The sequence below is a fragment of the Rana temporaria genome, unplaced genomic scaffold (genome assembly GCF_905171775.1).
Source record: "Rana temporaria unplaced genomic scaffold, aRanTem1.1, whole genome shotgun sequence".
Classification (NCBI taxonomy): domain Eukaryota; kingdom Metazoa; phylum Chordata; class Amphibia; order Anura; family Ranidae; genus Rana; species Rana temporaria.
Window position 1 is genome coordinate 1 of NW_024404614.1, and position 27,845 is coordinate 27,845.

A 27,845-nucleotide genomic window follows, 5' to 3' on the forward strand; every position below is an offset into this window, starting at 1 on the left:
GGGCTGTGTTATTGGAAGGTGTCAGTGTTGGGGGGGGGCTGTGTTATTGGAAGGTGTCAGTGTTGGGGGGGGGGCTGTGTTATTGGAAGGTGTCAGTGTTGGGGGGGGGGCTGTGTTATTGGAAGGTGTCAGTGTTGGGGGGGGGCTGTGTTATTGGAAGGTGTCAGTGTTGGGGGGGGGGCTGTGTTATTGGAAGGTGTCAGTGTTGGGGGGGGGGCTGTGTTATTGGAAGGTGTCAGTGTTGGGGGGGGGGGCTGTGTTATTGGAAGGTGTCAGTGTTGGGGGGGGGCTGTGTTATTGGAAGGTGTCAGTGTTGGGGGGGGGCTGTGTTATTGGAAGGTGTCAGTGTTGGGGGGGGGGCTGTGTTATTGGAAGGTGTCAGTGTTGGGGGGGGGGCTGTGTTATTGGAAGGTGTCAGTGTTGGGGGGGGGGCTGTGTTATTGGAAGGTGTCAGTGTTGGGGGGGGGGCTGTGTTATTGGAAGGTGTCAGTGTTGGGGGGGGGGCTGTGTTATTGGAAGGTGTCAGTGTTGGGGGGGGGGGCTGTGTTATTGGAAGGTGTCAGTGTTGGGGGGGGGCTGTGTTATTGGAAGGTGTCCCCCTGACGTTGATCTGTTGGCTGGTTTCAGGTGCGGAGGAATAGAGGAACGGAGGATCGGAGGATCGGAGGAATAGAGGATCGGAGGAATAGAGGATCGGAGGAATAGAGGATCGGAGGAATAGAGGAACGGAGGATCGGAGGAATAGAGGAACGGAGGAATAGAGGAATAGAGGATCGGAGGAATAGAGGAACGGAGGAATAGAGGAATAGAGGAACGGAGGAATAGAGGAATAGAGGATCGGAGGATCGGAGGAACGGAGGAACGGAGGAACGCTCGCTGTCACATGTTCTGCCCGTCGCTGCGATCAGCTGGGAGGTGACTCCCCCCCCTCCCCTCCCCCTCCCTCCCTCCGGAGCTCCTCATTACAGCTGCACAGGATGAGAGGAGCCGGTCCCCCCGCCGCACCGCTGCAGCCGTCTGAGATGAAGGGAAGATCCACCATGTGCTGAATCACCTTCACCCCCCTTCCTCTGGATCCACAGACCCCCCCTCCCCCCCTCACCTCTCCATCCCCCCCCCTCCCCCGGCAGCCATGGAGCGAAGGAACGAAGCGCAGAGCCTGGACTTCACCATGGACAATGTGGAGAAAGTAAGTGCCTGTCCCCCGCTGTGTGTCCCCCCTCCCCCCCCGCGGCTCTGTGGTCCCTCCGCAGCATCCCCCCCCCATCCTGCGCTCCCCTGTATCAGTGATGTGACTCCATTTATCCCCAAGCACGGCATGTCAGCGGGATCGCCGCCTCTGCAGCCTGCGGAGCAATGCTGTGCACAGCTGTGCCTGGTTCTGCCAGGGGAGGAGGGGGGGGGGGGGATGGGACGCTCGCTTGTCAGATTTCAAGGGCTGTGCGCATTTTGCTTTTGTTATAATCCTGACTCGTTTTACATCTTAATGTGGGAAGAAATGACGCCGCGGCGGGGGGATCCGCCGCCACGCCGCCGCTAAACCGCCGCTTCTGATATTTATCATCGTTTTCAGGCGCCGGCGCCATCTAATCGATCGTCAGTGTTTGGGTGCAGTGGGGGAGGGGGGAGCGGCGTTCGCAGGTAATTAAATATTTCCTCGTTATCGTCTCTGCGGGGGAAATATTTGTAATAATGCCGCCCGAAATTCGAGGGCCGCGCCGGGCCAACGGCCGCTGATAGAGGGCGATAGATTAACCCTTTCCCTGCCGGGCCGATCCTGACACCCCCCCACCACATGTAAAAAACAACTTTTTATTGCAAAAAAAAATAAAAAATACTCGGAACCCCCCCAAACATACAGTATCTCACAAAAGTAAGTACACCCCTCACATTTGTGTGAATCTTTTCATGTGACAACACTGAAGAAATGACACTTAGGCTCCATTCACACCTAGGCAGACAAATTCGCGGCGTTTTGTCGCCGCAAATCGCGGTACAAATAGCAGCGTTTTGTACCGCGATTTGCGGCGACAAAACGCCGGTATTGTCCGCCTAGATGTGCCCCAGATTGACCCCCCTCTATGGAGATGGTTCCCATCTCCTAGCCGAACGCCGAAAGCCGCCTGAAAAAAAGGTCCGGGACCTTTTTTCAGGCGGCAGGCGTCAGGCGTCCGGCGTTCGGCGCGGAGATGTGAACCATCTCCATAGAGGGACATGTGTTCTCATCCCTCTGGCGGCAGCGGCGTAGCTCTACAGGCGTAAAAACGCCTAGATGTGAATGGGGGCTTAGGCCCAGATTCTCGTAGATTGGCGTAAAACTGCGGCGGCGTAACGTATGTCATTTACGTTACGCCGCCGCAAGTTTTACAGGCAAGTGCTTTACTCACAAAGAACTTGCCTGTAAAGTTGCGGCGGCGTAGCGTAAACCCCCCCCCCCCGGCGCAAGCCCGCCTAATTCAAATGAGCCGGGTAGGGGGCGTGGAGCATTTGGCGCCGAACGTACTGCGCATGCGCCGTCTCTAAAATTTCCCGACGTGCCTTGCGCTAAATGACGTCGCAAGGACGTCATCGGTTTCAACGTGAACGTAAATGGCGTTCAGCCCCATTCATGGACGACTTAGGCTGCATTCACATCTATGCGACAACGGCGTACGCGGCGTATTTTGCCGCGAGTGTGAAACTTTTTTTTTTTATTTTTTGACAAAGCATTCCCATTGCTGTCAATGGGCGAACGCCAATGTCGCCTGAAAAAAAGGGTCCGGGACTTTTTTTCAAGGCGACAGGCGTTCGGCGTCTGAGATGTGAACCATCTCCATAGACAGCAATGGGAATTCTCCCCTCTAGCGGCAGAAGCGTCCGGCGTCGAGCGTTTTGTCGCATAGATGTGAATGGAGCCTTACGCAAACGACGTACATTTTTAAAACGACGGCCATACTTAACATTGGTTGCCCCCTCATATAGCAGGGGCAACTTTACGCGTCGCAAACCTAACGTAAACGTCGTAACTTCACTGCGTCGACCACGCGTACGTTCGGGAATTCGCGTATTTTGCTAATTTGCATACTCGACGGGGAAAACGACGGAGGCGACACCTAGCGGCAAAAAAAAAAATTGCATTTAAGATCCGACGGCGTAAGAGACTTACGCCTGTCGGATCTAATGGATATCTATGTGTAACTCATTCTAAGAATCAGGCGCATAGATACGACGGCCCAGATCAGGACTTACGACGGCGCACATTGCGTTGCGCCGTCGTAAGCCCTTTGAGAATCTGGGCCTATGTATCTACAATGTTGTGTAGTGAGTGTACAGCTTGTATAACGGTGTAAATTTCCTGTCCCCTCAAAATACCTCAACACACAGCCATTCATGTCTAAACCTCTGGCAACAAAAGTCAGTACACCCCCTAAGTGAAAATGTCCAAATTGGGCCCAAAGTGTCAATATTTTGTGTGGCCGCCATTTATTTTTTTACCCTCTTGGGCATGGAGGTCACCAGAGCTTCACAGGTTGTCACTGCAGTCCTCTTCCCCTCCTCCATGACGACATCACAGAGCTGATGGATGTTGGAGACCTTGCGCTCCTCCCCCTTCCCCCCACAGATGATCAATAGGGTTTAGGTCTGGAGACATGCTTGGCCAGTCCATCACCTTCACCCTCAGCTTCTTTAGCAAGGCAGTGGTGGTCTTGGAGGTGTGTTTGGGGTCGTTATCATGTTGGAATACTACCCTGCGGCCCAGTCTCTGAAGGGAGGAGATCATGTTCTGCTTCAGTATGTCACAGTACATGTCGGCATTCATGGTTCCCTCAATGATCTGTAGTCCCCCAGTGCCGGCAGCACCAGACCATGATTCTCCCACCACCATGCCTGACTGTAGACCAGACACACTTGTCTTTGTCCTCCTCACCTGGCCCCTCCCCCCCACACACGCCTGACACCATCTGACACCAAATACCTTTATCTTGGTCTCATCAGACCCCAGGACATGGTTCCAGCAAACTGTTTGCGGCTCTTTCTTGTGCATCATCTTTAGAAGAGGCTTCCTTCTGCAGACCAATTTGATGCAGTGTGCGGCGTATGGTCTGAGCACTGACAGGCTGACCCCCTCCCCCACCCCTTCACCCTCTGCAGCAATGCTGGCAGCACTCATACGTCTATTTCCCAAAGACGACCTCTGGATATGACGCTGATCACGTGACCTCAGCTTCTTCGGGGGACCATGGCGAGGCGGGGGAGGGGAACCCGTCCTGTTATACCGCTGGATGGTCCCGGCCCCCCGTGCTGCAGATCAGTTTCAGGGTCTCGGTCTTCTTATATCCTCGGCCATCTTTATGTAGAGACACAATTCTTTATATCAGATCCTCAGAGAGTTCTTTGCCATGAGGGGCCATGTTGTACTTCCAGTGACCAGTATGAGAGAGTGAGAGCGATAACACCAAATTTATCACACCTGAGACCTTGTAACACTAACCAGTCACATGACACCGGGGGAGGGAAACAAAAATGTGACTGAGGGGGTGTACTTACTATTGTGAGATACTGTGGGGCAGATCCACGTACAGCGGCGCATTATTCCGCCGGGCGCAGCGTATCTATGATACACTACGCCGCCGTAACTTACTTTTTTTTTTCGAATCCTCAAAGAATTTGCGCCGTAAGTTACGGCGGCGTAGTGTATCTTTGGCGGCGTAATGGCGCGGCATTCAAATCTCTGTGATGGGGGCGTGTTTTATGTAAATACATCATGACCCGACATAAACAACGTTTTTTTTTAACTGCGCATGCGCCGTCGGTGGGGGTATCCCAGTGCGCATGCTCGAAATTAACGCGGAACAAGCCAATGCTCACGACGAGGACGTCATTCTACGCAAATCCCTATTCGCGAAAAACATAAAAAATAAAAATTTGGACGCGGGAACGACGGCCATACTTAACATTGAGTACGCCACCATATAGCAGCTTTAACTATACGCCGGAAAAAGCCGAACGCAAACGGCGTAAAAAAAAGCGCTGGCCGGACCTACGTTCGCCGTAACTAGCTAATTTGCATACTGGACGCGGAATTCGACGGAAACGCCACCTAGCGGCCGCCGAAAAATTGCGTCTAAGATCCGACGGCGTACTAAGACGTACGCCTGTCGGATCGATCCCAGATGCCGTCGTGTCTTGTTTTGTGGATACGAAACGAAGATCCGACGCGGGAAATTTAAAATTACGCCGGCGTATCAAGAGATACGCCGGCGTAAATCCTTTCTTTTGGTGGTATTTATTTACCACTGTTTTTTTTGCTATAAAAAAATTACATTTTGAAAAAAATTAAAGGGTTTTTCTTAGTTTTTGTCAGTAAATGTTTTAAATAAGTATTTTTTCCCCTTCGTTGATGAGGCTGCATTGATGGGCACTGATAGGCACTGATATCATCAGTGCAACCACAGCAGTGCCCAGAAGGGACACCAATCAGTGCTGCCTTTCAGTGCCCATCACTTCTGCATATCAGTGCCACCTCACCCGTGCAGGGTGAGGTGGCACTGATATGCAGAAGTGAGGGGCACTGAAAGGCAGCACTGATTGGTGTCCCTTCTGGGCACTGCTGGGGTTGATTACCTGTACAGATCTCCCCCTGTGAGGAAGTGCTGCTTGATTGGCTCTTCTCTCCTCAGACCAGGGCTTGACAAATTTGCTTGAAATCTGGGAGCCAGCTAGAAAAGTTAGGAGCCAGTTTTTATTTATTTTTTCCAGCATGGGGACAAGACACATGGCGCAGTGTAGCCCAGGCGCCAGGCCTGCTATTTCCAGTCGCGACCTGGCGCCTGGGGTTTGTCAAACCCTGTCTCAGACTCTGTCAGTGTGAGGCGAGGAGAGCCCATAAACGGCACTTCTGTATTTTACATGTGACTGGACACAGCCGATCACATTGGTAAAGAGCCGCGTCATCTTCTCATTACCGAGATCGGAGGCTACGCTGCACGCCCCCCCGCGTGGTGACGTCATATGACGTTTGCCCCAGAATGAGAGGAGATCCCACCCGCCTTCATTTTAAATTCTATGTATGTCTTCACAGTGGTCCGCTGCGCCATTTAACCTCCTGCATATTTACGTTGGCAGAATGGCACAGCTGGGCACAAGCACGTACAGGTATGTCCTCTGCTAGTGCCCAGCCGTGGGTCGCGCGCGACCTGGTCCGAAGCAGGAGTCCCGCGATCGGTCCCCAGAGCTGAAGAACGGGGAGAGCCGTATGTAAACACAGCTTCGCCGTTCTTAAGTGCTGCCTGTCGGTGCCAGCCACCTGTCGGGGCCAGCAGTGCCCATAGCTGCCGCCTATCAGTGCCAGCCATCAGTGCCGCTTATCAGTGCCAGCCACCTGTCGGTGCCATCAGTGCTTATAACTGCCGCCTATTAGTGCCAGACACCTGTCGGTGCCATCAGTGCCAACCACCTGTCAGTGCCCATAGGTGGCACCTATCAGTGACCATCAGTCAAACTGTCAAATGGCAGTACATGAAAAAAAGTATCGGTATTTGTAGTCGGTCCTAAAAAAGTGTTATCGGGACAACCCTAGAACTTTGGGGGTTCCAAGTCATTTTCTAGCAAAAAAATACTGATTTGAACTTGTCAGAAAAGGTTTAAGTTTTTAAATGGTTAAACCTCCTTTACAGACCAAGAGCTAGATACGCCGCGTAAGTCAGAAGATGCGCCGTCGTATCTATGCGTGCCATTCTGGGAGCTAGATACGCCTGAATTTCAGCTTCCTCCGACCGACGTAAGTCTTAGTACGCCGTCGTATCTAGGGTGCATATTTACGCTGGCCGCTAGGGGCGCTTCCATAGAATTATGCGTAGAATATGTAAATGACCTATATACACCGATTCACGAACGTACTTGTGCCCGCTACGCCGTTTACGTAAGGCTTACGTCCGGCGTAACGTTACCCCTGCTATATGAGGCGCAGCCAATGTTAAAGTATGGACGTCGGGAACAGCCGTCGATTTTTACGTCGTTTACGTAAGTGGTACGTGAATGGGGGTAGGTTACGTTGACCTCGAAAGCATTGAGCCGACGTATCTTAGGGAGTATATGCGATGTGACTCTGAGCATGCGCCGTTCGTTCAAGAAAACATTTACATGGGGTCGCGGCTAATTTGTATACAACACGCCCACTACCTTCCACATTTAAATTAGGCGGGCTTACGCCTGCCTAGTTACACTACGCCGGCGCAACGTACGGCGCCAGATCTTTGTGAATAATGGTCTGGGCGCCTTATTTTACGTCGGCGTAGCGCATATGAGATGCGCTACGCCGGCCATAATATGCGCCGAGCTACGTGAATCTAGCTCCAATTTCTTCTCTTTTGCTCTAAAAGAACTAAAAGATACTTTGTATCTCTTCTCTTCTCTGTCTCTCAGCACTGTTGTTGATAAACATTTGCCGGCTTTTTTTTTTTTTGACAGCTCGGCTCTGCACTGTTTACATAGAATCGTGGAAATGGCTAATTGGGATCGTGTGTGTGTATGTGTGTGTGGGGGGGGGTGAATCAAGATCACAATTTTTGCTAACGATTAATCGCACAGCTCTCCTGTATACAAGTTTTTTTTTTAAGTTGCTCTTGTGTTGCACATTTTTAATTGAGCGTAGTGCGAATTCCCCGCCTTGGATACGGTCTCCGGGGCGGAGGTGTCCCCCGGGTGGTTGGAACTATAATTTTCGGCAGTATTTGCCCAGCCCCCCCCCTCCCCTGAGCCCTGTGGAACCATCAGGACGGCATTACACCTGAAATGAGCGATTTCTCTCTAAATTGTGCGGCGCGGAGGAACTCGCGCTTTTTTTTTCTTTTCTTGGAGGGGCCCGGCGCTCCGTCCTGATGCAACATGACGTGACGTTGCTCGTGCACCTCGAGGGATTGCAGCAGCTGTGTCACCTAAGTGATGCCTCCTTCCTAGAGCTTCCGTGACCCACGGGGGGGGGGGGGCATTAGAGGGCCAAGATGTGAAAAACCAATGCAGACCTATTATTGGCGGCACAGTAACGGCACGCGGTGTGCGCTTTTATTTATAGAACGTGTCGCTCGGTTTTCACACTTGGTGGGTGGAAAGGCACGGAACACCTACGCCTCCGCACTCGTGCGTTCCTAGGATCCTGGATCTTATTAGAACTGGCTGATTTGAGATGCTGGAGGGGGGGGGCACCCCCCCCCCCCCCAGCATCTCAAATCAGCCAGTTCTAATAAGATCCCAGATCCTAGGAACGTACTAACGCGGGGGGGGGGGGGTGGGGGGACTTCAGACTTCCTGTCAGTAATCATCATCCTGAATGTGCTCATTAGCGTAACGACTGAAAACAGAGGCAATGGACGTGAGGCTTGCCATAGACCGGCCTCTGTACATCTATGTGGGGGAGGGGGGGGCAGAGGGAAAAAAATATGCTTTTAGGCGCTTTCAGGGAAAAATCGATTTCTTTCCACATGCATTGTTGTGGCGGTGCGATCCCATTGGCTTAGAGAGGAGAATAAAAGCTGTTGATGTGCAGGAAGAACGGGACCCGTTGTTGTGTTTACAAAGAATAAATGAAAGACGTCACAACGCCGCATGCGTCATCCGATTCAAAAGCTACGCCGGCACGTGTCGCACGCATGCACGCACGTCAGCATAAGACACAAATATCTGTGTAAGCAATTAACCCCCTCAGCTACGGAAGGTTTTACCCCCCCCCTTCATGACCAGGAGTATTTTTTTGCTATTCAGCACTGCACTACTTAAACCGCTTGCGGACCGCGGGCAGTGCGGCCGCTTTGTGTCAGATCCCGTTCCTAGTACAGGATCTGAAATTTTTAGGTCTGGGGTACACGCGCGCTCCGCTGGTGACCCGCTCCCGCTTTGATTGGACACAACGGGAGGCAAGCAACACGTACTTAGTACGGGATCTGACAGTTCCGGGTCTGGGGCGCGCACGCTCCGCTGGCGACCCGCTTTGACTGGTTCCCGCTGTGTCCAATCAGCGAGTCCATCGGCACCTGCTGATCGTTCGGGAGACGGGCAGATCGCCGTTCTGTGAGAGGGGAATGTGCTGATCCTGCAAAAGAGGAGCACAGATGTTTTTTTTGTTTTTTTTGTCGGTCCCCTCCTCCCTTCCTTCCTTCCTCCTCCTCCTCCTCTCCCTCCCCCTCCCCCTCCTCCTCCTCCTCCTCCCCCCCCCTCCTCTCCCCCCCCCTCCCCTCCCTCCTTCCTCCTCCTCCTTCCTCCTCCTCTTCCTCTTCCTCCTCTTCCTCCTCCTCCTCCTCCTCCTCCTCCTCCTCCTCCTCCTTCCTCCTTCCTCCTTCCTCCTCCTCCCTCCCTCCCTCTTCCTTCCTCCCTCCTCCTTCCTTCCTCCTCCTCCTCCTCCTTCTTCTTCCTTCTTCTTCCTTCTCCTCCTCCTCCTCCTTCTTCTTCTTCTTCTTCTTCTTCCTCTTCCTCCTTCTTCTTATTGCCTGGTCATTAACCACTTGCCGCCCGCCAATTGCAGATTGACGTCGGCAAAGTGGTTTCAATATCCTGACTGGACGTTATACGTCGTCCTCATTATATTGAGCCGCTGCGCGCCCTCGGGGGGCGCGCATCGCGGCGATCGTTGTTGCAGGGTGTCAGTCTGACACCCCGCAACACCAATCCAGGTAAAGAGTCTCCGACGGAGACTCTTTACCACGTGATCAGCCGTGTCCAATCACGGCTGATCACGATGTAAACAGGAAAAAACGGTAATCGGCTTTTCCTCACTTGCGTCAATTCGTGGAACCCCCTCTCAATTTTCTCAATTAGCGGGGGTACCCTCCCACTTCTCAATTTGAGGTGGCAGCACCCCCCCCCTCCGGTTCTCTGCTCCAGGGGGGCCCATGCCTGAAGCTGTGTAAGGGGCCCCATAATTCCTGATGGCGGCCCATCATTCTGATATCCCCCACTGAAGTCCAGGACGTCATATGACGTCCTACGGGACAGAAGTGGTTAAATTGAACAGTGCTTGTCGTAGATTGTTACCCTCCCTGCTCTATCCACAGCTTTGTCTGAAGTCAAGTCGATCGAATAAATACGCGGTTTTCCACCCACGATGACCAATTTTGACTGTTTGAGTGTCATTACAACAATCCTTGTGTTTCCATGGTCATAGTCATCTCTTTTTTTTTTTCTTTCCAGGCTCTTCACCAGTTGTACTACGATCCCAACATCGAGAACAAGAACCTGGCACAGAAATGGTTAATGCAGGCGCAGGTGTCGCCCCAGGCGTGGCAGTTCAGCTGGCAGCTGCTGAGCAGTGGCAAGGTGCCAGAAATCCAGTACTTTGGGGCCAGCGCCCTGCACATCAAGATCTCCCGCTACTGGGGGGACATCCCGTCGGACCAGTACGAGACGCTGAAGTCCCAACTCTTCACACAGATCTCCGCCTTCGCCAGCGGCTCCAAGATCGTTCTGACGAGACTCTGCGTGGCCTTGGCCTCCCTGGCCCTCAATATGATGCCGGACATGTGGCCCCACGCCGTTCCGGACATGGTCAGGGTGTTTCAGACGGAGGACGGGCAGACCAACGGCGGCGCTCGCTGCCTGGCGCTCCTGGAGTTGCTGACTGTTTTGCCGGAGGAGTTTCAGACCAGCCGCCTCCCGCCTTACCGCAAGGGACAAGTGCGCAGCTGCCTGGCGCAGGAGTCCGCCTGCATTTTCCCGCTGCTGCGCCAACTGCTGCAGCAGAGCGACTCCCCGGGATTTGTCAAACAGAAAGTATTGAAGTGTTTCTCCAGCTGGGCACAGCTGGGCATCCCGCTGACGGAGTGCGAGGAACTGACGTTGGCCGCGTTCAACGCTCTGCGGGATCCTGAACTGTTTGACGCCGCCGTGGAAGCCTTAGTCAATACCATCTCCCAGCCGGATGCACAAAGGTCAGAATCTGCTTGTTAAACCGTTACGTTCACTTTTGTTGTCAGAGAATGTCGCATGGAGCGTTTTTCAGTCCTGCTACAAAAGCTGTCAAAATAAAAAAAATCCAAATAAAGCTGCCCTGCAAGAGAAGGGTTATTATACTCCCCTCTCCAGAGCCCACATCTCCCACCTTTCCTCCGTGCCCGCGTCTCCCGTCTTCCCTCCGTGCCCGCGTCTCCCGCCTTGCCTCCGTGCCCGCGTCTCCCCTCCGTGCCCGCGTCTCCCCTCCGTCTCCCGCCTTCCCTCCGTGCCCGCGTCTCCCGCCTTCCCTCCGTGCCCGCGTCTCCCGCCTTCCCTCCGTGCCCGCGTCTCCCGCCTTCCCTCCGTGCCCGCGTCTCCCGCCTTCCCTCCGTGCCCGCGTCTCCCGCCTTCCCTCCGTCTCTCGCCGTCCTTCCGTCCCCGCGTGTCTCGCCGTCCTTCCGTCCCCGCGTGTCTCGCCGTCCTTCCGTCCCCGCGTGTCTCGCCGTCCTTCCGTCCCCGCGTGTCTCGCCGTCCTTCCGTCCCCTCATGTGCCGCCGTCCTTCCGTCCCCTCATGTGCCGCCGTCCTTCCGTCCCCTCATGTGCCGCCGTCCTTCCGTCCCCTCATGTGCCGCCGACCTTCCGTCCCCTCATGTGCCGCCGTCCTTCCGTCCCCACATGTCCCGCCTTCCCTCCGTTCCCACATGTCCCGGCTTCCCTTCGTTCTGCCTTCCCTCTGTTCCATCGTCCCAGAAGAGGTGAAGCTGTTATAGCTGCAAAATGTGGGCCAACTCAATATTAAACCCTACGGACTAAGACTGGGATACCATTAAAGTTCATGTGCGTGTAAAGGCAGGCGTCCCAATACTTTTGACAATATAGTGTATGTTAGAATAAAAAATAAACCTTTTTATTGCATACAAAATGTTAAACTCCCTAAAACAGCAACCCCCGTATATTGAGGGAAACAAAGCTTAATCTAGACAGACCAGCTCTATTAGTCTACGCATTTCGCAGGTTTTTCCACTTCCTCAGGACATACAGCTGTTCTAATCCTCGTACAATAAAAAGATAACGATCCATCTGCAATAAGTGGTGCTACAGAGATAATAACATATAAAACAGAAGGTGTTTTGTAGTTGCAATCGGATGATGTGCTGAAGGTGTAAAGAATGTACTGAGAGCCTCGCCGGTTATCGGACTCTTCATTCCTCACAGACACAGCGTGTGAGGAAAGGAATGCCCATAACCGGCAAGTCTGTTAACATGTGATCAGCTGTGATTGGACACAGCTGATCACATGGTAAAGGGCCACTGTGATTGGACACAGCTGATCACATGGTAAAGGACCGCTGTGTCAGAGTGCACCTGGTGGGGGTGGGGTTCTTGGAGCATGTCCATGGAAGACACCCTCCCAGAACTAGAGAGCCACGCTGTAGCCGCCTTTCGGCAATAGTAATCGTACTAAAGTGCTTGTAAAGGCCGAAGGCGTGTTTTTATTTATTTATTTATTTTTTTTTAACCTTTTAATACATTTTCTGAATTGAGGTAAATAACTGTAATAATAATAAAAACATCATATATATATATATATATATATATATATATATATATATATATATATATATATATATATATATAGAAGGATAGATACTCTTTATCTATCTCTATCTTATCTCTCTCTTTCTGTTCTTTCTCTATATTTCTCTTTCTGCGCTCTCTCTCCTTGCTCTCTATTCGCTCTCCTTTCTCTATTCGCTCTCCTCTCTTTATTCGCTCTCCTCTCTCTTCTTCGCTCTCCTCTCTCTTCTTCGCTCTCCTCTCTCTTCTTCGCTCTCCTCTCTCTTCTTCGCTCTCCTCTCTCTTCTTCGCTCTCCTCTCTCTTCTTCGCTCTCCTCTCTTTTCTTCGCTCTCCTCTCTCTTCTTCGCTCTCTTCTTCGCTCTCTTCTCGCTCTATTCGCTCTCTTCTCTCTCTCCTCCCTCTTCTCCCTCTCTCTCTCTTCTCTCTCTTCTCACTCTCTTCTCTCTCTTCTCACTCTCTTCTCTCTCTTCTCACTCTCTTCTCTCTCTTCTCGCTCTCTTCTCTCTCTTCTCGCTCTCTTCTCTCTCTTCTCGCTCTCTCTATTCTCTCTCTCTCTCCTCTCTCTCTCTCTCTCTCTCTCCTCTCTCTCTCATCAATAGACACTGTAGCACAACCCAGCACCCCTTACCTTTACATACATTGAGTTCTGGAGGTGTCGGAACTGTGTTCCCGCTGAAAAAAAGCCCTATATATAGCTTGCATCTGAGTACCGGTGGTGGGGGAGGGGGGGAGGATGAGGGAAATGGCAACGGGGTAGCAGTGGTATGGGGTGGGGGTTAATATTGCCACGGATACCACTGCTGTGGGTTATTATTGCAATCTCTGATGCTAGTGTTGGGGGTTATTATTGTCAATGCTGGGGGTTTTGCTGTAGAAATGTATGATGAGCTGGTTGGTATGCGGATGGCATTGTACACGTTTACCCCGCCGTCTGCGCTCCTCCGTACATTCTCCACACAGAGCTATGTCTGTGATATTTGGGCTGAGCGGCTCCTCCCTGCGCACAGCAGGTGATGAGATTCGCAGAGCGGCTCTGTGGTGCGTCCAAAACCAGAAACCCGATCGTTTCCTCCTCCTGTACCGGAGGCCTCCTGCGTCACAAGATCGGCAGCTGCTCCAAATAGATTGCAGGGCTCAGGAGAAATGTTTTATTTTATATGTGTGAGATATAATAATAGAGAGAGATCCCCTCCCCCCCATGGAGGCGGCCACAGCCAACCTCTCCTGAACATGGCGGATATTTGGCTGTCCGAGACCAATAGGAGAGAGACGTGGGGATCAATAGTCCCTCCCCCCAGAGGTACCATCTATAGGAATGGACCACAATATAACAGACTTTAACCACTTCCATACCGGGGGGCACTTACGCACCTTCCTGCCCAGGCCGATTTTCAGCTTTCAGCGCTGTCGCACTTTGCGGCCTTGTGAAGTCCCAAGCTCTTCCTTCTGTGAGCTGTGACCTTCTGTGAGCTGGCGCCATCTGGTGGTGGCCGTTGGCATTACAAGTTAAACAGCTGTTCTAATGTGTAATCTCACTATTTTCACTGCCCTCTCCTTCCCTCTAAGTAGAACCCCCAAACGTTATATATATGTTTTATTCTAACACCCTAGAGAATAAAATAGCGATCGTTGCAATACTTTCTGTCACGCCGTATTTGCGCAGCGGTCTTACAAGCGCACTTTTTTGGGGGTAAAAAATACACTTTTTTTAATAAAAAAATAAGACAACAGTAAAGTTATCCCCATTTATTTTATTATGAAAGATAATGTTACGCCGAGTAAATTGATACCCAACATGTCACGCTTTAAAATTGCGTCCGCTCGTGGAATGGCGACAAACTTTTACCCTTTAAAATCCCCATAGGCGACGTTTAAAAAAAATTCTACAGGTTGCATGTTTTGAGTTACAGAGGAGGTATAGAGCTAGAATTATTGCTCTCGCTCTACCAATCGCGACGATACCTCACATGTGTGGTTTGAACACCGTTTACATATGCGGGCGCTGCTCACGTATGTGTTCGCTCCTGCGCGCAAGCTCGGCGCGACGGGGCGCGTTTTCTGGCTCCTAACTTTTTTAGCTGGCTCCTAGATTCCAAGCAAATTTGTCAAACCCTGCAATAATACTCACCAGCATTGGCGTCAGTGGTCACAAAAATAACCACCATCACTGGCATCAAAGATTGTAATAATAACCCCTACAGTGGTATCTGTGGAAGTATTATTAACCCCCCACTTCCTACCACTAGTAGTCAGCGTAAGTGCCATTTACCCCCCTCCCCCCCCCATCTCCACCACCACTGGTATCTGCAGTTCTATATATACCCTCCAGCCTCACCGCTGGTGGTCAGTTGCATTGCTATTTACCCCCCGCCTCACTTCCTGTCCCATAGCCAAACAGGAAGTAAGGAGAAATCCCTCCAAAAAGTGTGGGAATCTCTGGTTGTCACCAGAACTAGTGTCCCCATTGGAAGATTTCCCCTCTTTTCCTGCTCTGGGGACACCCCAAAATGTGGGATTTTCTTTGACTTTCAGTAAGAACAAAAAACAGTACAAATAGAGAGAGGGGGCAAATCCTCCAAATGGGAAAACAGACAGCAAAAAAAAAAAAAAACTGACAGGGGTTCTAATCCCTCTCCACTCCGCCCAAATGTAATCCCTCTCCACTCCGCCCGTCACGGGCCCGCCGCGATGGGAGGTGGGGGCGCACGGAGACACAGGATCCTGTGCCTCCGTGCGCCCCCACCTCCCCCGCCGCGGGCGCCAGGTCACAATTTCTTGTCGCAATTGCGACCTGGCGCCCGGATTTTGTCGACCCCTGTATTATTGTAAGAAACAAAATGTTGCCCCAGCTCCACTGCCAATATGAGTCCATGAACTGTGATCCGGTGCTCTAGCCAGGGTGTTCAGGCCCCACAGGTACAATTCTCGAATCAAGAAGGCTGGCAACTCAGATTCTCTTGAATAAAGGGTCTTTTTTTTTTTGTTATATGGGTACAGGCTATTAAACTGACGCGTTTCGACTATGAAGCCTTCATCAAAGCAAGGGTATTGTGTCCACTGACAGCAGCTCTGGGGGTTTTGATTGGCGCCACTGACACCAATGCTTGTGGTTGTTATGTCCGCCGACACCGATGTGGGAAATTTATTATTGCGTCCGACAGCAACTCTGGGGGGGTTTCATTTGCAGCCACTGCCACCAACGCTGGGGGTTACTATTGCTGCCACTGCCACCCACGCTGGGGGTTACTATTGCTGCCGCTGACACCCACGCTGGGGGTTACTATTGCTGCCACTGCCACCAACGCTGGGGGTTACTATTGCTGCCACTGACACCAATGTTGGGGCTTATTTTAATCCCACTCCCCCTTCAGTGTGCATTGCGATACGCAGCAAAAATGCAACAAGAGGAGTTGAGATGTGTTTTTAGGAGTTGAGATGTGTTGCAGCCCATTAATTTTGAATGGCTGCCTAGCTTGAGACAATACATCTCAACAACCTCTGCTACTCTAGGCTCTTTGTCATTTTCAGGATGACAGCCAGAAGAGGAGAGCATAGAGAAGGAGAGGATGGAGTAGAGCAAAGAGAGGGGAAGGGGAGAGGTGTAGAGGAAAGGATGGAGTAGAGCACAGAGAGGGGAAGGGGAGAGGTGGAGAGGATAGGATGGAGTAGAGCACAGATAAGGGAGGTGGAGAGGATGGAGTAGGGCGGGGATATGCAATTAGTGGACCTCCAGCTGTTGCAGAACTACAAATCCCATGAGGCATAGCAAGGCTCTGACAGCCACGAGCATGACACCCAGAGGCAGAGGCATGATGGGATTTGTAGTTTTGCAACATCTGGAGGTCCGCTAATTGCATATCCCTGGAGTAGGGCAAAGAGGGGAAAGGGACAAGTGGAGAGGATAGGATGGAGTAGAGCACAGAGAAGGGGAGAGGATAGAGTAGAGCACAGAGAAGGGGAGAGGATGGAGTAGAGCACAGAGAAGGGGAGAGGATGGAGTAGAGCACAGAGAAGGGGAGAGGATGGAGTAGAGCACAGAGAAGGGGAGAGGATAGAGTAGAGCACAGAGAAGGGGAGAGGATGGAGTAGAGCACAGAGAAGGGGAGAGGATGGAGTAGAGCACAGAGAAGGGGAGAGGATGGAGTAGAGCACAGAGAAGGGGAGAGGATGGAGTAGAGCACAGAGAAGGGGAGAGGATGGAGTAGAGCACAGAGAAGGGGAGAGGATGGAGTAGAGCACAGAGAAGGGGAGAGGATGGAGTAGAGCACAGAGAAGGGGAGAGGATGGAGTAGAGCACAGAGAAGGGGAGAGGATGGAGTAGAGCACAGAGAAGGGGAGAGGATGGAGTAGAGCACAGAGAAGGGGAGAGGATGGAGTAGAGCACAGAGAAGGGGAGAGGATGGAGTAGAGCACAGAGAAGGGGAGAGGATGGAGTAGAGCACAGAGAAGGGGAGAGGATGGAGTAGAGCACAGAGAAGGGGAGAGGATGGAGTAGAGCAAAAAGAGAAGGGGACAAGAGGAGAGGATGTAGTAAAGCACAGAGAAGGGAAGGTGAGAGGTGGAGAGGAGAGGATGGAACAGAGTATAGGGGAGAGTTTGAGAGGATGGAGGAGAGTATAGAGAAGGGATAATGACAGGTGGAATGGAGATGTGGAGGAGAGCATAGAGAAGGAGAGGATGGAGTAGTGCAGAGAGAAAAGAAGGGGAGAGGATGGAGTAGAGCACAGAGAAGGGAAGCGGAGAGGATGGAGGAGAGCATAGAGAAATGATAGGTTGAGAGGATGGAAGAGAAGAGCATAGAGAAGGGAAGTGGAAAGTTGGAAAGGATGGAGTAGAGTATGGGGAGTGGTGGAGACGACGGAGTAGAGGACAGAAGGGGAGAGGATGGAGGGGAAACAAAGAGAAGGGTAGAGGAGAGGATAGAGGAGAGCATTGAGAAGGGAAGAGGAAAGGATGGAGGAGAGCATAGAGAAGGAAAGGGGTGAGGATATAGAAGGGGAGAGGATGGAGGAGAGCATAAGAGAAGGGAAGAGGAGAGGATAGAGAAGGATAGAGGAGAGGATGGAGGAGAGCATAGAGAAGGGTAGAGGAGAGGATGGAGGAGAGCATAGAGAAGAGTAGAGGAGAGGATGGAGGAGAGCATAGAGAAGGGTAGAGGAGAGGACAGAGGAGCATAGAGAAGGGTAGAGGAGAGGATGGAGGAGAGCATAGAGAAGCGTAGAGGAGAGGATGGAGGAGAGCATAGATTAGGGTAGAGGAGAGGGGAACATAGAGAAGGGTAGAGGAGAGCATTGAAAAGGGAAGAGGAAAGGATGGAGGAGAGCATAGAGAAGGAAAGGGGTGAGGATAGAGAAGGGGAGAGGATGGAGGAGAGCATAGAGTAGAGGAGAGGATGGAGGAGAGCATAGAGAAGGGAAGAGGAGAGGATAGAGAAGGATAGAAGAGAGGATGGAGGAGAGCATAGAGAAGGGAAGAGGTGAGGATAGAGAAGGGGAGAGGATGGAGGAGAGCATAGAGTAGAGGAGAGGATGGAGGAGAGCATAGAGAAGAGTAGAGGAGAGGATGGAGGAGAGCATAGAGTAGAGGAGAGGATGGAGGAGAGCATAGAGTAGAGGAGAGGATGGAGGAGAGCATAGAGTAATGGAGAGGATGGAGGAGAGCATAGAGAAGAGTAGGGGAGAGGATGGAGGAGAGCATAGAGAAGGGGAGAGGATGGAGGAGAGCATAGAGAAGGGGAGAGGATGGAGGAGAGCATAGAGAAGGGGAGAGGATGGAGGAGAGCATAGAGAAGGGGAGAGGATGGAGGAGAGCATAGAGAAGGGGAGAGGAGAGGATAGAGAAGGATAGAAGAGAGGATGGAGGAGAGCATAGAGAAGGGAAGAGGTGAGGATAGAGAAGGGGAGAGGATGGAGGAGAGCATAGAGTAGAGGAGAGGATGGAGGAGAGCATAGAGAAGAGTAGAGGAGAGGATGGAGGAGAGCATAGAGTAGAGGAGAGGATGGAGGAGAGCATAGAGTAGAGGAGAGGATGGAGGAGAGCATAGAGTAATGGAGAGGATGGAGGAGAGCATAGAGAAGAGTAGGGGAGAGGATGGAGGAGAGCATAGAGAAGGGGAGAGGATGGAGGAGAGCATAGAGAAGGGGAGAGGATGGAGGAGAGCATAGAGAAGGGGAGAGGATGGAGGAGAGCATAGAGAAGGGGAGAGGATGGAGGAGAGCATAGAGTAGAGGAGAGGATGGAGGAGAGCATAGAGAAGAGTAGAGGAGAGGATGGAGGAGAGCATAGAGTAGAGGAGAGGATGGAGGAGAGCATAGAGTAATGGAGAGGATGGAGGAGAGCATAGAGAAGGGGAGAGGATGGAGGAGAGCATAGCGAAGGGGAGAGGATGAAGGAGAGCATAGAGAAGGGGAGAGGATGGAGGAGAGCATAGAGTAGAGGAGAGGATGGAGGAGAGCATAGAGAAGAGTAGAGGAGAGGATGGAGGAGAGCATAGAGTAGAGGAGAGGATGGAGGAGAGCATAGAGTAATGGAGAGGATGGAGGAGAGCATAGAGAAGGGGAGAGGATGGAGGAGAGCATAGCGAAGGGGAGAGGATGAAGGAGAGCATAGAGAAGGGGAGAGGATGGAGGAGAGCATAGAGAAGGGGAGAGGATGGAGGAGAGCATAGAGTAATGGAGAGGATGGAGGAGAGCATAGAGAAGAGTAGAGGAGAGGATGGAGGAGAGCATAGAGAAGGGGAGAGGATGGAGGAGAGCATAGAGAAGGGGAGAGGATGGAGGAGAGCATAGAGAAGGGGAGAGGATGGAGGAGAGCATAGAGTAATGGAGAGGATGGAGGAGAGCATAGAGAAGAGTAGAGGAGAGGATGGAGGAGAGCATAGAGAAGGGGAGAGGATGGAGGAGAGCATAGAGAAGGGGAGAGGATGGAGGAGAGCATAGAGAAGGGGAGAGGATGGAGGAGAGCATAGAGAAGGGAAGGGGTGAGGTGGAGATGAGGATGGAGTAGATCATAGAGAAGTACGGGAGAGAGGCGGAGAGGGATGAGAGGAGTGAAAGAAGGAGATTGGAAGAAAAGAAGAGGAGAAAAAAAAGGGAACCCATCAATGTCCAACCACGATGATGGAACGGAGGGCTTGTACATACTAGCGGTGCTCTCTAAAGAGAGATCTACATTCAGTTTGCTCTTCCGAGAGCATTTTACAGGTGGTAAGGAGGCGTTGTATTGCTTTAACGCCTTGAGCGGCAGGGGGCATCCTTCTTGCCTCAGCCATGAAGCGAAGCATCGCGGCTCCATCATGTGTCCAACACCCCTGACTGCTACTTCTGCGGTTAAAGGGGGTAGTGATTTAAGGGAGGGGCCTGAGTTCACACAGGAGGGGGTGGGCAACCTCCATCCATGATGGGTCCATCCTCCTCTTTCTTCACTCTACTCCATCCTCTCCTCTTTCTTCACTCTACTCCATCCTCTCCTCTTTCTTCAGTCTACTCCATCCTCTCCTCTTTCTTCAGTCTACTCCATCCTCTCCTCTTTCTTCGCTCTACTCCATCCTCTCCTCTTTCTTCGCTCTACTCCATCCTCTCCTCTTTCTTCACTCTACTCCATCCTCTCCTCTTTCTTCAGTCTACTCCATCCTCTCCTCTTTCTTCAGTCTACTCCATCCTCTCCTCTTTCTTCAGTCTACTCCATCCTCTCCTCTTTCTTCAGTCTACTCCATCCTCTCCTCTTTCTTCAGTCTACTCCATCCTCTCCTCTTTCTTCAGTCTACTCCATCCTCTCCTCTTTCTTCAGTCTACTCCATCCTCTCCTCTTTCTTCACTCTACTCCATCCTCTCCTCTTTCTTCAGTCTACTCCATCCTCTCCTCTTTCTTCACTCTACTCCATCCTCTCCTCTTTCTTCGCTCTACTCCATCCTCTCCTCTTTCTTCAGTCTTCTCCATCCTCTCCTCTTTCTTCAGTCTACTCCATCCTCTCCTCTTTCTTCAGTCTACTCCATCCTCTCCTCTTTCTTCACTCTACTCCATCCTCTCCTCTTTCTTCAGTCTACTCCATCCTCTCCTCTTTCTTCAGTCTACTCCATCCTCTCCTCTTTCTTCAGTCTACTCCATCCTCTCCTCTTTCTTCGCTCTACTCCATCCTCTCCTCTTTCTTCACTCTTCTCCATCCTCTCCTCTTTCTTCGCTCTACTCCATCCTCTCCTCTTTCTTCGCTCGACTCCATCCTCTCCTCTTTTCCATCCTCTCCTCTTTCTTCGCTCTACTCCATCCTCTCCTCCATCCTCTCCTCTTTCTTCACTCTACTCCATCCTCTCCTCTTTCTTCGCTCTTCTCCATCCTCTCCTCTTTCTTCGCTCTTCTCCATCCTCTCCTCTTTCTTCGCTCTTCTCCATCCTCTCCTCTTTTCCATCCTCTCCTCTTTCTTCGCTCTACTCCATCCTCTCCTCCATCCTCTCCTCTTTCTTCACTCTACTCCATCCTCTCCTCTTTCTTCGCTCTTCTCCATCCTCTCCTCTTTCTTCGCTCTTCTCCATCCTCTCCTCTTTCTTCGCTCTTCTCCATCCTCTCCTCTTTCTTCAGTCTACTCCATCCTCTCCTCTTTCTTCGCTCTACTCCATCCTCTCCTCTTTCTTCGCTCTACTCCATCCTCTCCTCTTTCTTCAGTCTACTCCATCCTCTCCTCTTTCTTGGCTCTACTCCATCCTCTCCTCTTTCTTGGCTCTACTCCATCCTCTCCTCTTTCTTGGCTCTACTCCATCCTCTCCTCTTTCTTGGCTCTACTCCATCCTCTCCTCTTTCTTCGCTCTACTCCATCCTCTCCTCTTTCTTCGCTCGACTCCATCCTCTCCTCTTTCTTCAGTCTACTCCATCCTCTCCTCTTTCTTCGCTCTACTCCATCCTCTCCTCTTTCTTGGCTCTACTCCATCCTCTCCTCTTTCTTCAGTCTACTCCATCCTCTCCTCTTTCTTCGCTCTACTCCATCCTCTCCTCTTTCTTCGCTCTTCTCCATCCTCTCCTCTTTCTTCAGTCTACTCCATCCTCTCCTCTTTCTTCGCTCTACTCCATCCTCTCCTCTTTCTTGAGTCTACTCCATCCTCTCCTCTTTCTTCAGTCTACTCCATCCTCTCCTCTTTCTTCAGTCTACTCCATCCTCTCCTCTTTCTTGGCTCTACTCCATCCTCTCCTCTTTCTTCAGTCTACTCCATCCTCTCCTCTTTCTTCGCTCTACTCCATCCTCTCCTCTTTCTTCAGTCTACTCTATCCTCTCCTCTTTCTTCGCTCTACTCCATCCTCTCCTCTTTCTTCGCTCTACTCCATCCTCTCCTCTTTCTTCGCTCTACTCCATCCTCTCCTCTTTCTTGGCTCTACTCCATCCTCTCCTCTTTCTTCGCTCTACTCCATCCTCTCCTCTTTCTTCGCTCTGCTCCATCCTCTCCTCTTTCTTTGCTCTACTCCATCCTCTCCTCTTTCTTCAGTCTACTCCATCCTCTCCTCTTTCTTTGCTCTACTCCATCCTCTCCTCTTTCTTCGCTCTACTCCATCCTCTCCTCTTTCTTCGCTCTACTCCATCCTCTCCTCTTTCTTCGCTCTACTCCATCCTCTCCTCTTTCTTCAGTCTACTCCATCCTCTCCTCTTTCTTCAGTCTACTCCATCCTCTCCTCTTTCTTCAGTCTACTCCATCCTCTCCTCTTTCTTCGCTCTACTCCATCCTCTCCTCTTTCTTCACTCTACTCCATCCTCTCCTCTTTCTTCACTCTACTCCATCCTCTCCTCTTTCTTCAGTCTACTCCATCCTCTCCTCTTTCTTCGCTCTACTCCATCCTCTCCTCTTTCTTCACTCTACTCCATCCTCTCCTCTTTCTTCGCTCTACTCCATCCTCTCCTCTTTCTTCGCTCTACTCCATCCTCTCCTCTTTCTTCGCTCTTCTCCATCCTCTCCTCTTTCTTCGCTCTACTCCATCCTCTCCTCTTTCTTCAGTCTACTCCATCCTCTCCTCTTTCTTCAGTCTACTCCATCCTCTCCTCTTTCTTCAGTCTACTCCATCCTCTCCTCTTTCTTCAGTCTACTCCATCCTCTCCTCTTTCTTCAGTCTACTCCATCCTCTCCTCTTTCTTCAGTCTACTCCATCCTCTCCTCTTTCTTCAGTCTACTCCATCCTCTCCTCTTTCTTCAGTCTACTCCATCCTCTCCTCTTTCTTCACTCTACTCCATCCTCTCCTCTTTCTTCACTCTACTCCATCCTCTCCTCTTTCTTCAGTCTACTCCATCCTCTCCTCTTTCTTCAGTCTACTCCATCCTCTCCTCTTTCTTCAGTCTTCTCCATCCTCTCCTCTTTTCCATCCTCTCCTCTTTCTTCGCTCTACTCCATCCTCTCCTCCATCCTCTCCTCTTTCTTCACTCTACTCCATCCTCTCCTCTTTCTTGTCTCTACTCCATCCTCTCCTCTTTCTTCACTCTACTCCATCCTCTCCTCTTTCTTCGCTCTACTCCATCCTCTCCTCTTTCTTCAGTCTACTCCATCCTCTCCTCTTTCTTCAGTCTACTCCATCCTCTCCTCTTTCTTCAGTCTACTCCATCCTCTCCTCTTTCTTCAGTCTACTCCATCCTCTCCTCTTTCTTCAGTCTACTCCATCCTCTCCTCTTTCTTCACTCTACTCCATCCCTCCTCTTTCTTCAGTCTACTCCATCCTCTCCTCTTTCTTCAGTCTACTCCATCCTCTCCTCTTTCTTCAGTCTACTCCATCCTCTCCTCTTTCTTCGCTCTACTCCATCCTCTCCTCTTTCTTCGCTCTTCTCCATCCTCTCCTCTTTCTTCACTCTACTCCATCCTCTCCTCTTCTTCGCTCTTCTCATCCTCTCCTCTTTCTTCGCTCTTCTCCATCCTCTCCTCTTTCTTCGCTCTTCTCCATCCTCTCCTCTTTCTTCAGTCTACTCCATCCTCTCCTCTTTCTTCGCTCTACTCCATCCTCTCCTCTTTCTTCGCTCTACTCCATCCTCTCCTCTTTCTTCAGTCTACTCCATCCTCTCCTCTTTCTTCGCTCTACTCCATCCTCTCCTCTTTCTTCAGTCTACTCTATCCTCTCCTCTTTCTTCGCTCTACTCCATCCTCTCCTCTTTCTTGGCTCTACTCCATCCTCTCCTCTTTCTTGGCTCTACTCCATCCTCTCCTCTTTCTTGGCTCTACTCCATCCTCTCCTCTTTCTTCGCTCTACTCCATCCTCTCCTCTTTCTTCGCTCGACTCCATCCTCTCCTCTTTCTTCAGTCTACTCCATCCTCTCCTCTTTCTTCGCTCTACTCCATCCTCTCCTCTTTCTTGGCTCTACTCCATCCTCTCCTCTTTCTTCAGTCTACTCCATCCTCTCCTCTTTCTTCGCTCTACTCCATCCTCTCCTCTTTCTTCGCTCTTCTCCATCCTCTCCTCTTTCTTCAGTCTACTCCATCCTCTCCTCTTTCTTCGCTCTACTCCATCCTCTCCTCTTTCTTGAGTCTACTCCATCCTCTCCTCTTTCTTCAGTCTACTCCATCCTCTCCTCTTTCTTGGCTCTACTCCATCCTCTCCTCTTTCTTCAGTCTACTCCATCCTCTCCTCTTTCTTCGCTCTACTCCATCCTCTCCTCTTTCTTCAGTCTACTCCATCCTCTCCTCTTTCTTCGCTCTACTCCATCCTCTCCTCTTTCTTCGCTCTACTCCATCCTCTCCTCTTTCTTCGCTCTACTCCATCCTCTCCTCTTTCTTGGCTCTACTCCATCCTCTCCTCTTTCTTCGCTCTACTCCATCCTCTCCTCTTTCTTCGCTCTGCTCCATCCTCTCCTCTTTCTTTGCTCTACTCCATCCTCTCCTCTTTCTTCGCTCTACTCCATCCTCTCCTCTTTCTTCGCTCTGCTCCATCCTCTCCTCTTTCTTTGCTCTACTCCATCCTCTCCTCTTTCTTCAGTCTACTCCATCCTCTCCTCTTTCTTTGCTCTACTCCATCCTCTCCTCTTTCTTCGCTCTACTCCATCCTCTCCTCTTTCTTGGCTCTACTCCATCCTCTCCTCTTTCTTCGCTCTACTCCATCCTCTCCTCTTTCTTCAGTCTACTCCATCCTCTCCTCTTTCTTCAGTCTACTCCATCCTCTCCTCTTTCTTCAGTCTACTCCATCCTCTCCTCTTTCTTCGCTCTACTCCATCCTCTCCTCTTTCTTCACTCTACTCCATCCTCTCCTCTTTCTTCAGTCTACTCCATCCTCTCCTCTTTCTTCAGTCTACTCCATCCTCTCCTCTTTCTTCGCTCTACTCCATCCTCTCCTCTTTCTTCACTCTACTCCATCCTCTCCTCTTTCTTCGCTCTACTCCATCCTCTCCTCTTTCTTCACTTTACTCCATCCTCTCCTCTTTCTTCGCTCTACTCCATCCTCTCCTCTTTCTTCGCTCTACTCCATCCTCTCCTCTTTCTTCAGTCTACTCCATCCTCTCCTCTTTCTTCAGTCTACTCCATCCTCTCCTCTTTCTTCAGTCTACTCCATCCTCTCCTCTTTCTTCAGTCTACTCCATCCTCTCCTCTTTCTTCAGTCTACTCCATCCTCTCCTCTTTCTTCAGTCTACTCCATCCTCTCCTCTTTCTTCAGTCTACTCCATCCTCTCCTCTTTCTTCAGTCTACTCCATCCTCTCCTCTTTCTTCAGTCTACTCCATCCTCTCCTCTTTCTTCACTCTACTCCATCCTCTCCTCTTTCTTCACTCTACTCCATCCTCTCCTCTTTCTTCAGTCTACTCCATCCTCTCCTCTTTCTTCAGTCTACTCCATCCTCTCCTCTTTCTTCAGTCTTCTCCATCCTCTCCTCTTTTCCATCCTCTCCTCTTTCTTCGCTCTACTCCATCCTCTCCTCCATCCTCTCCTCTTTCTTCACTCTACTCCATCCTCTCCTCTTTCTTGTCTCTACTCCATCCTCTCCTCTTTCTTCACTCTACTCCATCCTCTCCTCTTTCTTCGCTCTACTCCATCCTCTCCTCTTTCTTCAGTCTTCTCCATCCTCTCCTCTTTCTTCAGTCTACTCCATCCTCTCCTCTTTCTTCAGTCTACTCCATCCTCTCCTCTTTCTTCACTCTACTCCATCCTCTCCTCTTTCTTCAGTCTACTCCATCCTCTCCTCTTTCTTCAGTCTACTCCATCCTCTCCTCTTTCTTCGCTCTACTCCATCCTCTCCTCTTTCTTCGCTCTTCTCCATCCTCTCCTCTTTCTTCACTCTACTCCATCCTCTCCTCTTTCTTCGCTCTTCTCCATCCTCTCCTCTTTCTTCGCTCTTCTCCATCCTCTCCTCTTTCTTCGCTCTTCTCCATCCTCTCCTCTTTCTTCAGTCTACTCCATCCTCTCCTCTTTCTTCGCTCTACTCCATCCTCTCCTCTTTCTTGGCTCTACTCCATCCTCTCCTCTTTCTTGGCTCTACTCCATCCTCTCCTCTTTCTTGGCTCTACTCCATCCTCTCCTCTTTCTTGGCTCTACTCCATCCTCTCCTCTTTCTTCGCTCTACTCCATCCTCTCCTCTTTCTTCGCTCGACTCCATCCTCTCCTCTTTCTTCAGTCTACTCCATCCTCTCCTCTTTCTTCGCTCTACTCCATCCTCTCCTCTTTCTTGGCTCTACTCCATCCTCTCCTCTTTCTTCGCTCTACTCCATCCTCTCCTCTTTCTTCAGTCTACTCCATCCTCTCCTCTTTCTTCGCTCTACTCCATCCTCTCCTCTTTCTTCGCTCTTCTCCATCCTCTCCTCTTTCTTCAGTCTACTCCATCCTCTCCTCTTTCTTCGCTCTACTCCATCCTCTCCTCTTTCTTGAGTCTACTCCATCCTCTCCTCTTTCTTCAGTCTACTCCATCCTCTCCTCTTTCTTGGCTCTACTCCATCCTCTCCTCTTTCTTCAGTCTACTCCATCCTCTCCTCTTTCTTCGCTCTACTCCATCCTCTCCTCTTTCTTCAGTCTACTCTATCCTCTCCTCTTTCTTCGCTCTACTCCATCCTCTCCTCTTTCTTCGCTCTACTCCATCCTCTCCTCTTTCTTCGCTCTACTCCATCCTCTCCTCTTTCTTGGCTCTACTCCATCCTCTCCTCTTTCTTCGCTCTACTCCATCCTCTCCTCTTTCTTCGCTCTGCTCCATCCTCTCCTCTTTCTTTGCTCTACTCCATCCTCTCCTCTTTCTTCAGTCTACTCCATCCTCTCCTCTTTCTTTGCTCTACTCCATCCTCTCCTCTTTCTTCGCTCTACTCCATCCTCTCCTCTTTCTTGGCTCTACTCCATCCTCTCCTCTTTCTTCGCTCTACTCCATCCTCTCCTCTTTCTTCGCTCTACTCCATCCTCTCCTCTTTTTTCGCTCTACTCCATCCTCTCCTCTTTTTTCGCTCTACTCCATCCTCTCCTCTTTCTTCGCTCTACTCCATCCTCTTCTCTTTCTTCAGTCTACTCCATCCTCTCCTCTTTCTTCAGTCTACTCCATCCTCTCCTCTTTCTTCAGTCTACACCATCCTCTCCTCTTTCTTCGCTCTACTCCATCCTCTCCTCTTTCTTCGCTCTACTCCATCCTCTTCTCTTTCTTCAGTCTACTCCATCCTCTCCTCTTTCTTCAGTCTACTCCATCCTCTCCTCTTTCTTCAGTCTACACCATCCTCTCCTCTTTCTTCGCTCTACTCCATCCTCTCCTCTTTTTTCGCTCTACTCCATCCTCTCCTCTTTCTTCGCTCTACTCCATCCTCTCCTCTTTCTTCGCTCTACTCCATCCTCTCCTCTTTCTTCAGTCTACTCCATCCTCTCCTCTTTCTTCAGTCTACTCCATCCTCTCCTCTTTCTTTAGTCTACTCCATCCTCTCCTCTTTCTTCAGTCTACTCCATCCTCTCCTCTTTCTTCAGTCTACTCCATCCTCTCCTCTTTCTTCGCTCTACTCCATCCTCTCCTCTTTCTTCGCTCTACTCCATCCTCTCTGCTTCCCATCCAGCTGAGGTTCCCATCCGATTGTGAACATCTGCGGCCCCCCCACCCCATGTATGAACGAGCCCTAAGACTAGGTTTAGATGTACTTGTGAACCCCCCGAGCCTACAGGTGTGAGAGCGTGGAGTGGAAATTGATTGGCGGGTATTGTCAGTCCCGGGTTTGGCGGACGGTTGGGAATCCGGTGTTCATCAGTAAGGATAGAAGTGACTTCCTCATTGAGAAAAGTGTGATGGTCTTTATATAAAGGGCCGTATTGTTCCTGAATGTGGAGGGGGGCGGGGTTGTAAGAATTGTATTGGAAACTTGGTCTCTGATTGATTACTTGTGATTGGCTTCCCTCCCAATTCATAAATTCTACAACCTCCAGAAGCCATTAGGACGTTTCCTCGCCGGCTCGCCATACATCATTC

General features: G+C 50.9%; 1 protein-coding gene across 1 annotated transcript in view; it reads left to right on the forward strand.

Annotated features, from left to right (window-relative positions):
• Window positions 1-1,112: 1,112 nt before the first annotated feature.
• Window positions 1,113-27,845, forward strand: part of LOC120922736 (importin-13-like) — a gene marked incomplete at its 3' end in the record, with an annotated part of 54,608 nt that continues 27,875 nt past the window's right edge. The window contains exons 1-2 of the mRNA XM_040334776.1: window positions 1,113-1,189; window positions 10,162-10,898. Coding sequence (XP_040190710.1) covers window positions 1,133-1,189; window positions 10,162-10,898 — 794 coding nt within the window. The remainder of the gene's footprint in view (window positions 1,190-10,161; window positions 10,899-27,845) is intronic.